This window comes from Cyprinus carpio, chromosome A22 (genome assembly GCF_018340385.1).
Source record: "Cyprinus carpio isolate SPL01 chromosome A22, ASM1834038v1, whole genome shotgun sequence".
Classification (NCBI taxonomy): domain Eukaryota; kingdom Metazoa; phylum Chordata; class Actinopteri; order Cypriniformes; family Cyprinidae; genus Cyprinus; species Cyprinus carpio.
The window spans coordinates 9,934,125-9,947,238 of NC_056593.1; the positions used below are offsets into that span (position 1 = coordinate 9,934,125).

The window sequence follows — 13,114 nt, forward strand, 5'->3', positions numbered from 1 at the left end:
AATGTTCTTAGTCTTTATCTTTTCGCTATTTCACTTCAACTAGCCTATACATCATTAAACTATAACCCGCTAAATATTTAAATGTGTATTGAGGAGATTTTTATTCAGTGAATGACAGATATTAAAAATAATGGCGTCTTTTGCAGCCAATAAAACTCGAGACAGGCGGGTGCAAAACGCTAAAGTAAATGATTGGCGTCTCTTTTAGCCAATGGGAACGTCTCAGGGGCGTGGCATTTTCTGCCTTATGCTGTTGTTGTAGGAACAGCTGTAGTAGATTGGCGTCGTTCTCAGCCAATGAAAACGCCGAGGGGGCGTGGTGTTCTCCGAGTGATGCTGCTACAGTATGAACAGCTGGAGATGCGCTGCTGTCTAAAGCTCCCGACGATCATCAGGTGATGTGAACTCAACCAACTCGTCCATTCAGCTGATTCATCTTCTTTTGCAGACTGGTGATACTGTTCTTAACGACTCAACCGACTGGTTATCTGTCAAAACCAGGTAAGATCTGTTTTGTTTTTTGTTTGTTTGTTTTTCAGTAGTATAAAAATGTTTAAGTTTATAGCTATAAAGTATAGTTAAATTAAATGACACATGATCATTGTAGCCATAACATGTTAAGTAAATGAATACTAAAATCAAATGTGATTTGGGCAATGTTTAGTCTTACATGGCTGAGCATGGTAGAGGAGACTATATATATATATATATATATATATATAAATATATATATATATATATATATATATATATATATATATATATATATTTAGTACATCTATATATATTACTACATCTATATATAATATAGTATTACTTAATTATAATATAGTATTTGGATAAATAAAAATATACATACATGCATAATACCTACATACAATAAAATATAAATATAAATGGGTATTGGCAAAAAAAATCATAGCTCTATATATAATATAAATTATAATATAATTAATATATTTTGCTACACACACACACACACATACATACAATAAATAAAATATGCATACAATGGGTATCGCACAATAATATCATAGCTTTATCTGCATATTAAAATAATACTGTATTAATTCTAATAATATATTAATAATAGTAGTAATAAGAGTATTAATTATTTTGCAATTTATAAATACAAATATATATTACAATTAATATATATATATATATATATATATATATATATATATATACATATATATATATATATATATACTATACATACATATATATATATATATATATATATATATATATATATATATATATATATATATATATATATATATATAGACATACATACATATATAAATATAAATGTTTACAAAATAATGTAATAGTTTGATATATGTATACAATTAAAATTTGTAGCAAAGTAGATTAGGCCTTTTGTTTCTTTCACTAATTCTAATCAAGCCACCATCAATGTGTTACCTTGAGAACACGAGAAACGAATGCAGAACGCATTATTTATTACACAATGTGTTGTTAACGCTTTTTTTTCTCAGCAGATTAACAGGTTTAGTGCAGTTTCCTTGTTGTTTCAAAATGATTATACCAGGGATACCCAATTATATTTATTGAGTTTGCAAATTCTTTATTTATTTATTGTCCAAATCCACTTATATTGCATTCTAGATGTAAATTTTTTCAATATACGCACTCCCTGGGAATCAATCCCAGCTTTGCAGTTGCATGCTTTGCCACTCAAACAGTTTACAGAGGTCAACTAAAGGGTACAATCCACCACAAAACACATATCTGTAATCTAACAGATTTTCTTGCACCAGGATGTCAATTTAAGCCCTAGGGACCATGTTGCATTTTGCAAAATACAGAAACCATGCGTATTTTGAAATGTATTTACTGATGTGCATTTACTGCACCATAAACAAACGATAATGTTGTGCTATAATCATTTCGAAAGCATATGCTTTTGCTTCTTGAGTTTCTTAGACCGTTTGCTCTTGTCATTTGGTATGCAAATACAAATCTTACTTGCTATTTTTGGTGCACACAGGTTTCTCATCCCACCGATACACGCACATACCAACCATGAGCTTCAGCCACCAACAGCTGAACTGTCTGTACTCTACAGGTGCCAGTTGCATATGGTTTTGAAACAGTTTGGACGTCCATTACCAAATAATTTTTTGCTCTAGTGATATAGAGCTCATTTATTTTCATCCCCCTGCCCAAACGGCTTTGACTGGTTTTGACAAAGGTGTTTGTTGTTGGAACTCTGATGGCTTTGCCCCCATGAGGGACCCAGCAATTAGTCCCCTCTGGCCCCAGAGCGAGTGCTGCTCTGCAGGAGCCCGTCAGCGTATCATTGCCACTGTTTGTGTATTCTTTTCCACTGTCTGGCCTCTGGGAAAATCTCACAGGAAGCTGAACGACACCAAAGGCAGACAGGATCCAGAGGTGCAATAGTTGCATTATTGCATATTGCATCTTTTTTCGCTGTATGCATTAGCTAATTTAAATGAAGTAAGTTTAGCAGCATAATTAACGAACATTTTATCATTATTTTATTGTGTGCAAGCTATTTAAATTTGTTTTCTTAATAATTTCTTTTGGCATAAATGTAGCATTGCTGAAACCCAAGAAGTACTGGATTTTGGAAAAAAGGTTGCCTCTGTTAAAATACATGTTGAGATGGAATGTATTTAAATACATTTTAAAATATTATATATATATATATATATATATATATATATATATATATATATATATATATATATATGCACACTAACTGTCAGTGGGGCATAAGCAGATTGATGAAAACGCACAAATGAGATTCTACGAAGTTGTGAGCAATTCGCCCAAACTTAAAATAGCTTCAAATTTCCATAAGAGTGTGTATTTTTTTTCCTGTGGAAAAACTGGGTCTTTTATTTGCTCGCTAGTCCTAATTACGCCACCATCAATGTGTTACCAGTGAGATCACACAAATTCTTCAAAACGTAAAATAGTTAGTGTGTTAATACTATGTGTTGATACTATTATCAAAAATCAGTTTGTTGATTATTCTTAAGCTCAAAACAACAACAAAACAGTGTAATGATGCTTATAGTCGCGTTGATTTGCGAGCAAAAGCATTCACAAATTTGAGGAACTTTAAACTTAGCCCGACACATTGTTTGGTGATAGCAATCTTGTCACAAATGCTTCTCACTTCCTCACATTACATTTATATCTCATGATCAACTGCCCAACAGTGATGCAGGCCACCTGTCAAAGCCTTTTAGGTGTGTGTGTGTGTGTGTACGGAGAATAACATACTGGTATTCTCTTTATATGGTTATAATGCCACAAAACAAGGATTCCTCCACTTGTCCATCTCTGTGCCAAGGGGTGGGTGTGAGGGCAACGGGCACTCATGGATCGTGGGAACAACATCACTCTCTCCGTAAACCACTAGCTTTGAGATTTTAAAAATAGACGAGGTTACACATGCCTAATATGAGAGAAAAAGTAGCATAGCTGAAGTCCTGGGGCTTTTACATTAGTCGTTAGCCACTATACTAACAGCAGGGGTAGATCTGAAAGAAATTTCCCAATGGAATTGATAGCTGATACATTAGCGAAGCTAAATTTATGATTGTATTTCACTGATTTATAGCCCTATGTGAAGTTTTAAAGTCAAATGAAGCAACAAGCTTAGCGTACATACTAGAGATCTTGATTTTTTGCTATGTCGGTTCTTATCGACATCAAATGACTATCATTCTTGTTTAGAAATATGAATATATTTTCTACTTCGGGTTTTTTGCTTTTTATGTCAGCTGCTAGAATACTGTAACTTACAAAAATGTTCCCTTATAGCGCGCGTATGTCATGGAGACGTCTATTTGACATCTGCAAGACATTTTTGCTCATCTGCAATACATCTATAGCACGTTTCTTATCAGATGTCAAATACACGTTTGGAAGATGTCTGTAAGATGTTTTTGATTTAGAGTGTATGTAAAGCTGACATCTTAGAGACGTCTGTCAGATGTTTGTACACAAGAGATGCTTTCCAGATGAAGCGATCTTTAACAGACATCTTGCAGACGTACGTGTGCTATCTGGGTTAGCTACTCGTAATTTAGCATCATTCTAGTGTGACTTCACTTTTCAAATGTGCATGAAAATAGCAAAGCAGATTTGCTGAGTGGAGAATTTTAATGTTATTTGAAAACAGATTAAAACAGAGTGTTAGCGTTAGCCACTAGCATTTGACAAACCTTTCAGTTTCCAATGACTGATGACCCTCAACCTGGAAACTGTACATAACAAAACCCCCAAAATCAACGGTTGGTGTCCATTTCGCTCATGGGAGAACAGGGGGTGGATAGGAACCTTCCCTTCATCGTATCACACTATTATTTTAAGTGCGGTTGTAACGCTTATGCTAACTTTACTCTACCTTTAAATGGAGATGACATATTTTTAACCCAAGCCCTGTGGAAATGTTCATGTTTGTGTTGGGATAACCCAGACCTTGGGGGTGTTAGCCGGTGTGCCTGGGCTAACTTTACTCCTAGCTGACCCTCTTGAGGGTATAAGTACACAAACGTCCATAATTCGTGGTTGAGAAGTTGGGCTGGTAGTTGGTATTGGCTGAAAACATCACTCATGAGTGGTTCTCACTATATTTAAAAAAAACAATACATATACTGATGTTACTGCAGCAAAATGAGTGCCAATGAATTGTGAACTGTTGTGCGCATAGTTATATTTTACTAGTAAATATATTGTAAGTTTTTTATTGTATTATATTATATTTAAAATGTTAAATATAATTTATTTATTTGTTATTTATTGTATTATTCTTATTTTATATTATACTGTTATTTTCTGTAAATTATTATAAAAAATTTAAACAAAAGTTTATATAAATAAAAACGGCACACTTTCTGCTAATAAATTACATTTTTTATTCTGTCCTTCTGCTGATCTAGGGAAAACCCGCTCCGAACACAAAGCATCATGGGGCGGAAGAAAATACAGATCTCACGGATTCTTGACCAGCGAAATAGACAGGTTTGTACTTGTTTCATTTCATATGCTGTTTAAATTCAACATGAAATGACATCAGAACATTTTTTGTTTCTATAATATGACATTTTTTGTGTGTGTTATATGACAAAAAAAATGGGGCTTTCTTTCTTTTCAGACCATTAGGACTAAATTATGCAATGTTTTCACACCTTCGCCATTCTTACAAAGAAATCAATGGTAGACGGTAGCTTTGCTCAACATCAGAATGTGATATTTTAATCCAGGGCTAAAGATCTTGAGGTGTGAAGCATGGGCTTTGCTATGAGGTGAAGAAGACATATGTCCAAAAAAAGACTCCAAAAGAAAAGAGCGTGAGATGTCAAACCATGATAGCTTTGTAGCATCTATCAGAAGTTTCTGTAACAATAGTCTTGTGGTTTATTCTCTTCTTCAGTGACATTTACCAAGCGCAAATTTGGTCTGATGAAAAAGGCCTACGAGCTGAGCGTGTTGTGCGACTGTGAGATCGCACTCATCATCTTCAACAGCACTAACCGTCTTTTCCAGTATGCCAGCACTGATATGGACAAAGTGCTGTTAAAGTACACCGAATACAGTGAACCTCACGAGAGCCGTACAAACACTGACATACTGGAGGTACATGCCAAATCACTCCCTTCTGAAATGTGTTCATTATTAGTATATCACCAAATCAGATGAGCTACCACCAGGGTTTTACTGTGCTTGATATAATTGAAACATAACTAAACACAGTCCCACAAGTTTGTGATTGCAGATGAAGCAGGAGATGTTATCATGTAGATATGCCTGTATATTTGGAAGTAAAGGCCAAAAAACAGACCATTACTGAAAATGCTTTATTTAGTATTATTTTCTATAAATATATAATACATACTACCATTTAAACGTTTTGGATCAGTAAGATTTGATTTGAAAGAAATAGTTTTGCATTAAATTGACCAAAAGTGACACTAAAGACATTTAAAATGCCACAATTTTAACTTTCTATTTATCAAAGAGTCCTAAAATATTCCACAAAAAATATTAACTGTTTTCAGCATTGATAATAATAAAGAGCCGAGTATAATATCATATTGAGCTGTGGTGCTCATATGAGAGATGGAGGTTCAAATTCAGCCGAAGTCATGTCCTGGTCCAATTTCCTCTCCTTTGCCCCAATTTCATACCATTCTCTCTTTTCTCCTCTTTTTCATCCTCTTTTTCTCTGAGTGCTCCAGACTTTGAGAAGGAAAGGATTGGGGTTGGATAATTCAGAGCTTGATCAGGAAGATAGCGTGACCACGGGAACAGAGAAATATCACGACGGCATGGACCTCTCCATCACTCGCCAGCGCTATTATGTTAGTAGAATCAAAAATGAACCACACATGTGTTTATGTGACACATATGTCTAAAGTGATGCTGTAAATCCAATTACAGGCTCCTTCGCTCCTGCCTTCAGAAGTGATGGGTGCAAGTACTGAAAACGGCTACAGCAGCTCCTCCAGTCCAAACCTAGGTTCCCATCGGACTCCAACCTACAAACCTTTGTGTAACAGGCTGGCTTCAACCGGTTCTGTCAGCTCCAACTCCCATCCAGCTCTCATGGGACCGCACACAGGTAACATCCATATTGTTTAAAATGGCCAAGACATTTCCAAATATTTGTAAACATGACTACACTTATCCTTCAGTATTAAAAAAGGCTATAGTTAAAGTTATAGTATGCGTGTAATAGCAAACAAAGTAGATAACATCTAGCGGTTGAAACATACAACTGCTAGTTTTTGAAGAAGGAACGTTATTATGATAATTACATGAGTTGATATTCGTCTCCATGGATGAATCTTATGGCTTATCAGTGTGAATGTGAATAGCGACATGAAAACTTTAACAATAAAGAAAGGTAGATATCCGAAAGATATTTCTTATCAGCAAGTAGAAATAGCTTATATGCTGTTGTGTTTTGACTCGTTGAAATCAGTTGTTTTAAAATAACGCAAAAAGTTTGGCAACTCGAACATCGGAAACAACGATTGCTATTCATATCAGATAAAGGTGCAAGCTATGCACCTTATTTTTAGTGTAAAAGCGGGCACGGGCATTTGCAACTTGAATGTGAAAGGTTTCCGGTGTCATTCTATTCCAGTTATTTATATAATTTTTTTTTTTTTTTTACAAAACAGCGGGCTCTGCTGCTTGATATTGCAATGTATTTAGTATTTAATGTATTGTAGTAATTGTAAACAAACTAGGATGTAGCTCAAAGTTTTACCGTTTACTGCACATTGTTATTCTTCTAGTCATTTACCTAATGAATCGGAAGTCTTGCACCTTCACAAAAAATAGCCTACTTCAGCATTACAAAATAAGATGGCAAAACTATTTATAGGCAAGTGGAACTGGTTTAGAAATTAAACATTATATTTTGAACCTAGTCAATGCACAGCAGATGTGATTCTATGCAAATCATGTTGATTCATGATTTATTTATGGGTACTTTTGCTTTCCCTTTTTACTTGCAAACTATTTTTAATTTGCGGTTTAGTTGTTGTGGCTTCAAACTAATTCCACTGTGAATAAAAAATATGGAAGGCAGGTGGGGCCAAAAGTCTTTAAATGGAATGTGTGTAATTTGACCGTGTCTACATGCACTGTTCGTCCACGTTAACGCAGCATTCTGGCCATGTTAAGGCATAAGTTTCTATAGGATGTGTAAAGTAGAACAATTTTACCATGTTAAGAAAACTAATTTGAACATATCTCTCAACGTGCACATTCTGGATGTGTTCGAAACATGTAATACTTTTTAAAGTAGATTTACTTCTTGATTTATCCCTTATGAGGAAATATAGTGTGTGATGTTTGCATAATGCAGTGTACCATTACAACATCTTCCATGAATAAACATGAAGTCTGATGCTTGTAAACACCAATGTACCCACGCATTACATAAGCAAAGAGAGTCTCAAACACAGCAATTTCATTGGCTGCTGTGCATGATGTCATGTTAATGTGGACAAACAGTGCATTTTGACGCGGTCAAATTTCATGCGTTCCATTCAAAGACTTTTGACCCCATCCACCTTCCGTATAGCAATCGCCTTACCTACTTGCCTTTATTTACTGATATGACATAAATCCGCGAAGACTAATGATGAAAGTATGCCGTTTCCTGGGAAATTCTTCTCTAAAATGTTAATAATTATTATAGGCCATAGTGGTTTGGGAGTAAGCCAAGAACATGTACTTTATGATGTAGTTGCTCATTATTAAATTTTGTCAAATACTGTAACTACACAAATACTATATATGCACCACACAAACTGTATTTATGTTGCGCTAAGTATTTTGTGGAGACCAACCACTAAAACTGTTTACCGTATTGTGCTTATTATAGTCATTATCGGATGGGGTTACACAGAAATACAATAGGGAACGCTCCCCGAGTAGAGTATTTTAGTATTTGCGCACAGGAAGGTCTCATATGTGAAACAGCCCACCCTCTCAACCACGCACACATACAGACACATATATGAAACCGTAGCTGAAGACAGAGCTGTGGTTTCTGAGCAGAATGTCACACCTGCTGGACTTCATCTCCATATTACTATTAGTAGTGCTGCATGGGAATATTCTACTCAGCGTGACCTGTGGTCAGAATCCAGCGCTATAAAAGCAAGCTAAAGAGCCACATGCATCAGAATGCAGCTACTAATTGTGAGAGTGGTCTTGAAAAGAAATAGAAATAGTTTGATGTAGTGGTAGACGTCCAGGCTTATTGATGTGTGAGGATGTTACTTCAATGATTTGTGCTTTTATATCCCCGTGCTTGGTTTTTTTTTTTTAACATTTTACATTAACATAATTTCTTTTTCTTGGTCAAAGGTCAATATTTTTTTTTTATTATTTATTTATTTATTTTTTTACCATGCTTTCATTTATTTTGTGTACTTTTCAAACATATTTCTATTTATTTATTTACATACATTAAAACATTTATATATTCAGACAAAAATTCAGACAAAAATATGATTATATTTTAATAAAACTATGAAAATCCAGATGAAGAATGACAATTAACAATTCATTTCAATATTTTTGAGTGAAAATTACCGCTGTGACAATTCATAACATTTTCTTTTCAAAAGTGTATTTGAGAACTTGACATGAAATTTGAGTTGTGATGAAATATTTATTTCATTTATTATTATTTATATTATCTATTTATATTTATTATTATTATGATTATTATTTATTGATAAAAAATATAACATTTTTAAAAACTGAGAAAGTTTGGATTAAGAGTGAAATTATTAACTAATTTTTTGGAGTTAAACTATTGTTTTTTTTTTTGTTTTTTTTTTAATGCCTGTCTATCAGATGCGAAAATACTGTTCATAAAAATTCAAAAAAGTTTTTTTTTTTTAAAAAATATGTAATTATTTACCAAGAGGACAATGGTGTCACTAAAGAGACTGCTATTAAATAGGAAATAATGTGAAGAAAACAAGAAAATCAAGGAAAATGTCACTTGACAAGCTTTTTTTCCCATTTCCAACCACCTGTAATTCCATTAAATTATGCAGAATCTTTCAAAATATCATTTAATTGTGTGCATTAAGGATGCATAAAATGCTTCCTTTGAAAGTAGCCTTGTCAAGACATTCAGAGCCATCACATGATGACAAGTTCACATTTATCAGCAAAATATGTTTCCATACAGGTGTCAAGACTAGATAGTGAATAAACACTGTCTGAGAAGGAAAACTTCTTCTTTCAGTGAGCGACAGAGAGAGTGGGAGAGAGAAACTGAAAAAATCATTTCAACCACATCTTGTTTTTCACTTCCCATATGACTGTGAAGGTCTGGGCTACCCGATGTTCTCCCATGGCAACCTGAGCAGAGCCTTGGAGATGAAGTCTCCGCCCCCTCTGAATATGGCCAGTGATGGACGACGTATTGATGCTCACAGCGGACTGTGTGGAACTCGCAGCAATTTGGCCAATGTTGTGAGAGAGTCTACAAAAGTACTCACTTATACACTGAAATTACTGTTTTGTCACTATACAGAACTTTACATATGTCACTGTACAGAACTTTAATGCAGAGGAAGAGGCAACTTTATCTTTATTTCATGGTGACTCTTATATCAACGTTTTATAAATAAATCATTGACAGTCATTATGAAATGCATAAAAGAGAAGTTGCACATGTACATTCAAATATAATTATTGATGAAATTATACAGTATATTATATTAAATTAGTTCATTGAAATATAATATCTATTTATAATATGGATAATTTTACATGTCCAGTAACTAATGTCTTTGAGTAATTATATTATATTATTAATTTGTTAAATAATATTATATCAATTTATAAAATTCATATTTGTCACATCCATTGTATATTATATTAATTCATGAAAGTACATACTATAATATAATATGAATTTATAATATTAGGATTTTGCGTAGCAATTTTATAAATTTTTGTATTTACTGTATGAAAATATTTGATTTAAAGTCTTATTCAATTTCTAATTCTAATATAATATTGTATTTATTTATATTATTAATATTTGTCATATCAATAATGTAATATAGCATTATGATATTTATAATATGAATCATTTTGTGGTCATTTCAATTTTCTTTTCATTTGGTTCCCATCTAGAGAGCACTCTATCAGAGTATGAATGCTGGGGGCCACATGATGGCGATGGGGAAGACAGGCTTACTGGGACACAGTCTGGCCAACTATGGGGCCTCAGGTGGGGGCCCAGTCTTTATTCAGAGCACTTTCTACAAAATTATAAATACTTCCATGCAACAGTATGCATGTTACAGATTTTGAGTATTATTCTAATTAACCTTAAAAGGAAGCACTAACAGTCCGTTTCTGTTTTAGAATACAACCACCCCAGTTACACTCTGGGTTTTCAGCGCAGTTCTATGAATACCTGGCAACATTTGTCTCATCAGGAGGCCCACCAGTCCATGATCAGCCCTGGGTCAGACATTTTTTAATTACAATACATATTAATCATACAATAAATCAGCATAAAAAGTAGACTATTTATTATATTATATTTTCATTTTTACTTTTAGATTTATGTATTTATTTGTTTAATAATTATTTAATAATTATTTTTTATTTGTAATTATATAATTATTTATAACTATTTCTGACACTCAAATGTCGGCACATCATGTTCATGTCACTGTCCACAGGATGGCATCAGGAGGAAACTGCTCGTACTCGTCCCAGTGCTCCTCCCCTTCCTCGCCACCACACCCCTCCATGATCATCAAATCAGAGCGCACCTCTCCTGAGCACATGCTCTCAGCCACGCCCCCCAGCCATCACATGCTGCAGCACTCACCAATGGAAGAGCCCAAAGTTACCAGCTGCCCTCCGTCAGAGGAATACACAGCTATGGAGAGGGATGAGATACAGAAGAGCAGTTACTCCGGCCAGCATGGCCCAAACAGAGATCCCAGAGAGGGGAAAAGCCACCAGCCTCTGAAGCAACCTGACGGCAGTAATGGATGGATAAGATAATTGCCACAACCATTTCTTTTAATGTCTTAAAGGAATAGTTCATTCAAAAATTTAAATTAGCTAAAAATTGACTCAACCTCAGACAATGCCTGATCTAGATGAGTTTGTTTCTACATCGGCGCAGATTTGGAGAAATGGATCCTTTGCAGTGAATGGGTGCTGTCAGAATGACATTGCTTACTCCCAAACCACTAAACCACAAAATCAAATAATAATAATTAATAATAAAGATAACCATTACCCAGGAAACGGCATACTTTCATCTTTAGTTTGTGCGGAATTTATGTCATATCAGTAAATAAAGGCAAGTAGGTCAGGCGATTGCTATATGGAAGGTGGACAGGGTCAAAAGTCTTTGAACGGAATGCATGAAATTTGACCGCATCAGACTTGACATGCACATTTCAGTCCAAACAGCTGATAAAAACATCACAATAAGCGTGGTAATTCACACCACTCCAGTCCTTCAATTAACATCTTGTGAAGTGAAAAGCTGCTTGTTTAAAAAAAAAAAAAAAAAATGGTGCTTCTGGCCAAAACATAAATCCATAATAACGCTTCCTCCAGTGAAAAAGTCCATCCCCTGTTGTCCTCGCTCGTCAAAATCCACCAACATATATGTTTACAACTGCTTTGTACCGATACAACTTTAAACAATGCAATATCATTGCACACTTACTCTACTGATTCAGACGAGACAATGGTGGAGAATGCAATATTATGGTTCTCGTATTTTAGCTAGAAGCAATGGTTTGAAATGAAAAACTTCTTTATGTTTATTTGTTACTAGAATAAGAATAGCTTTACAATTCACAAGATCATTGTGATGTTTTTATTAGCTGTTTGGACTCTCATTCTGACGGCACCCATTCACTGCAGAGGATCCATTGGTGAGCAAGTGATGTAATACTACATTTCTCCAAATCTGTTCTGATGAACAGAGGCCGAAGGGTCAGTAAATTTTCAGATCATTTTCATTTTCCTTTAAATTGTATTCCTTGAAATTGTTTGGATTTGTATTTTTTATTTTATTGGGAGATGGTATTCCTTTTTTTTTCAAAAAGAAACACATCATATTCCTCATTAATGTTAAATACATAAACATAAATCAGATGTTTTTATTAATCAGTTTCAATCAGAACCAGTACAGTTTTTTTTATTTATACTATCACTTCACTAGAGCAGCATTCAAATTAAAGCTGACCCTGTTTAGAAATGTGATTCCTGTTTTTCCTCACATAGTGTAAATTACTGTAGAGTCATAAATGATTTTCATGTAAATGATCTTCACTCAGGACAGACTGCTTTTCTATTTTCAAACCAAAGGGATTTTAATGAGAAAAAAAGAGAATTGTTGTCTTGATAATAAGTAAAATTAATTAGAATTATTTCTACCATATATTACCTATATAATATGTAATATTTTATTTTCTTTGCTTGCTTGTCATCAGTTTGTGCGAATGATGTATACCACCATGTACCTTCCTGAAGTATTGTCAGTTGAAGTTTGTTATCATGGCCACAAGAGGGCGCCACA

General features: G+C 34.2%; 1 protein-coding gene across 2 annotated transcripts; it reads left to right on the plus strand.

Moving 5' to 3' along the window:
• The first annotated feature begins 344 nt into the window (after positions 1-344).
• On the plus strand, positions 345-11,765 carry LOC109047821 (myocyte-specific enhancer factor 2B-like). 2 transcript variants are annotated; one of them, XM_042711829.1, is made up of 9 exons: positions 345-501; positions 4,947-5,029; positions 5,441-5,643; positions 6,246-6,368; positions 6,448-6,628; positions 9,875-10,038; positions 10,690-10,786; positions 10,924-11,026; positions 11,247-11,765. In XM_042711829.1, the coding sequence occupies exons 2-9, from the start codon at positions 4,975-4,977 to the stop codon at positions 11,575-11,577; spliced, it is 1,257 nt and encodes a 418-aa protein (XP_042567763.1). In that variant the 5' UTR covers positions 345-501; positions 4,947-4,974; the 3' UTR covers positions 11,578-11,765. The 2 variants fall into 2 exon arrangements, with proteins under 2 accessions (XP_042567763.1, XP_042567764.1); XM_042711830.1 differs by having other exon boundaries at positions 9,875-10,020.
• Positions 11,766-13,114: the final 1,349 nt, after the last annotated feature.